The 3,090-nt window shown below is 42.2% G+C and overlaps 1 protein-coding gene across 1 annotated transcript in view; it reads right to left on the bottom strand.

Moving 5' to 3' along the window:
• Positions 1-1,629: 1,629 nt before the first annotated feature.
• Positions 1,630-3,090, bottom strand: part of BBS10 (Bardet-Biedl syndrome 10) — a 2,952-nt gene continuing 1,491 nt past the window's right edge. Inside the window, exon 2 of the mRNA XM_009327660.1 lies at positions 1,630-3,060. Coding sequence (XP_009325935.1) covers positions 1,657-3,060 — 1,404 coding nt within the window. The 3' untranslated portion in view covers positions 1,630-1,656. The remainder of the gene's footprint in view (positions 3,061-3,090) is intronic.

Below are 3,090 nucleotides of genomic sequence, written 5' to 3'. Positions count from 1 at the left end.
GCTCATACTGGACCTGTCACATCAAGCAGCTACCGAAAGCATGTGGTAACAGCAAGAATGTGATTTTCTTTCCTCTCCTCCGTGTTTAATTCTCCCCCACCTCTGCACCCACCAAAAACGATTCTAAAAAAAGGAATTACTGTCCCTAGTCCTTCATTAAAGAAATCACTCTAGTTTCAGTTTTTCATATGCAGATGTCTGTAGGAGTGTATTAGTCAGGAAAAAAAAATATTACGACAATATTTTCTATTACCAAGAATATATATAAACTTTCAACAGAAAGTTGTAGTCAAACGAAGCATTGCTGCCAAAGCACCTGAAACAACTTTGGTAGGCAGACTCTTCCAAAGAAACTGAAAAAGGGAAAGCAACAGCATAAATTAATGGGAAAAAAATCTGATTTCTAGTTGTAATCATCTCAGGTATAGCAGATAAATATGATTTGTGCCTATGATTTTAAATATGCTCACTAAATTTTCTTTAATAGCACATAAAAAAAAAAAAATCCAGTTATTCTAAGCATTACACAGTACCGGCAATGGCACACAGGGAACCAATGTGATACCGTTATCAGCTGCAGCTGTTCAGTTACCCAAAACCTCCCACACCAAACCAGAATTTTTTAAGACACAGCAGAAAAGGAGGTATCTCGACATCCGGGTGGTACTGAGCTTAAAGCAAATCATATTAGGGTGAAAACCCTGCGGGGGGAAAAAAAGAATAAAAGAACAAACAAACAAACAAAACCCAGAACGAAATCCCAAATGATCGACGTCTGAACTGAAACATTTGTCTCAGGTTTTTCACACAAAACTGCATTATTGCCTGTGTAAACTCTTCCCACGATTACACAGCCTTTTACAGTAGCACCACAACTGAACCCAGGATAGTTAAAATAAATAGTTGTACCAAGTAACATCACATAAACTAGTTCGCCAGGGCACACGCCAGCCAGTCACGATATGAAATTATTCTTAATTCTACTAGTTTGACTGAAGTGAACTCAATGGAACACAAAAATGCTGCATCTCCTATCAAACGAGAAAATTCTTCATTGGGATATACCGCAGTGGCCTACCACTGCCTGCCCCAGCGCTGAACAGGCTAACAGCAGTTATATTTTTCCCATTATATATGGGAAATATATATATACAATAATATATACAAAATATATACAAAAATATTTTTGTTTACAGTAACTTTCAATCCAGCCCATTATGAAGGCTAAAAGAACCCCTTGCTTACAACTTGCAAGTTCAGTGGCTAATGTCATACTGGCAACTTTTAACGTGCCAGGAAAACTAATCACACCTAACTCGCATAAATACTCAAACCAAAAGAGGCAAAGTTCACCCTTGGCTAGAACGTACGCAGGATCCTCTGCACGTGGATGGAAAAGGCATTGCAGATCTTCTGCAGTGGAAATCAGCTACCCCTTCTCATGTTTGAAACTTCCAGGTTGTGCTGTTGACAGCCCAGCTGTCGACAAATCTCAGCTGGCCAGCCTTTTTCCTCCTTTTCTTCTAAGAGGAACGAAGCACGTTAGGTGTCTGGGCCTAAAAAGAACCTTTAGTCTCTAGCACTGAATTTTGAGACACATCCATTTGCAAGAAGACACAGGAAAACACATAATCAAAACATTCTTTATTAATGATTTCAGAAGTCATCTTCTGAGTCATTATCCTCAATTGTTTGCAGGGGTCGCTTAACACCAATTATTAAATCTATGGAGAGAAGCTCTGTAACACAATGAAGAACTGAAATGACTAACTGGTATTTGCAGTACACTGATTCTAAGCCTTTTTCGTTCACAGGCAGTGGCTGATTTTTTCTGAGTGCGTTTATGGCTTCGAGATAGAATTTGGTAAAGCTGTTTCGTTCTGTTGTCCCGTATAAGGACTTGGGAATACTTAGCAAAGCATCAGCAACCACATTAGATACGACAGCTACCTCTGACTGCTGAAACTGTTTTGCATAGTACTGAATATAATAATGCAACAGGATTTCAAAGTAACCTCCTACTGGCAAAACTGATCCTGCTTCTATGAGGGAGTTGGAATAATTCTGTGCAATGCTTACACAACTCTCTTTGTGTTTAAATGGAACTATAGCGCAACTTGCTTTCTTTAGACCTTTGCCAACATCTAGGCGTTCACATGCAGTGACTGTATTAGCATTATGTGCTGCTGACACAGCAGCCCTGTAATTCTTTCGACTGTCCGTAAGTAAATCACTTCTATAGTTCTCGTGCACGTCACCCGGATGCTCGCATTTTGCATGTGGTTTCTGTACGTCTCTTGAAGAGCCATCTCCTCCAGCGGCAACGTTCAATTCTTCGATGCACGAGATGGGATTTGAGGGTATTTGCAAACTTGTTTGCACACATCCTGGATTTTCACTTCCCCGCAAGTCAGGGTCTACAGTTTGTCTCCCTGTTTCATCCCTGTGTGTTTTCAGTTGTCGTTCAGAAACCTGACTGCTGTTACAAGAAATATTTTCTATTACGAGTTGCATCTGAGCAGCTGAAGAATGCCAGCTGCAAACATCTGCGGCTTTGTTCTGGCTTTCACCTTCTGCTTTGCGTTCCTCCCTCTGATCAACTCTTTTATATAGCTGCTGCAGCATTGTAAATGCCCCTTGTAAAGCAGCAGCGTGTTGCTTATTAACACCGTCGACCGGCCCGCAAAGAATTAGGCAGTGGGGCTGAAAGGCACACACGCTGGTGAAGCCAATGTGAACACATCTCTTTGAGCCGAGCAGCAAGGGCTGGCAAAAGGTGGCCACTGCGGCTTCGGTGATTTCTCCATACACATTATCACCAAAAGGCGCATAAGCTGAGACTCCTGTGATTTCACAGATAAGGGCCACTTCTTCCGACGACAAGCACTCTACCACAGACACACCGTATAATTTTGCATAGTAGATAACTACTTCCTCTTGCTTCACGCTCGACAGTAACAGCTTGACGCTGTTGCTCTGCAAGTGTTTCATTAAGGCTTCCGTCCTCCTTGCGATCCAGCGTAGGGAGGCCTGATACCGACCCTCGGAGTCGACAACAAACTCGACGCCGGGGGCCGAGAGGGCGGGCCG

The sequence above is a fragment of the Pygoscelis adeliae genome, unplaced genomic scaffold (assembly GCF_000699105.1).
Source record: "Pygoscelis adeliae isolate BGI_AS28 unplaced genomic scaffold, ASM69910v1 Scaffold113, whole genome shotgun sequence".
Lineage (NCBI taxonomy): Eukaryota > Metazoa > Chordata > Aves > Sphenisciformes > Spheniscidae > Pygoscelis > Pygoscelis adeliae.
This window is presented reverse-complemented; position numbering and strand designations above follow the sequence as displayed.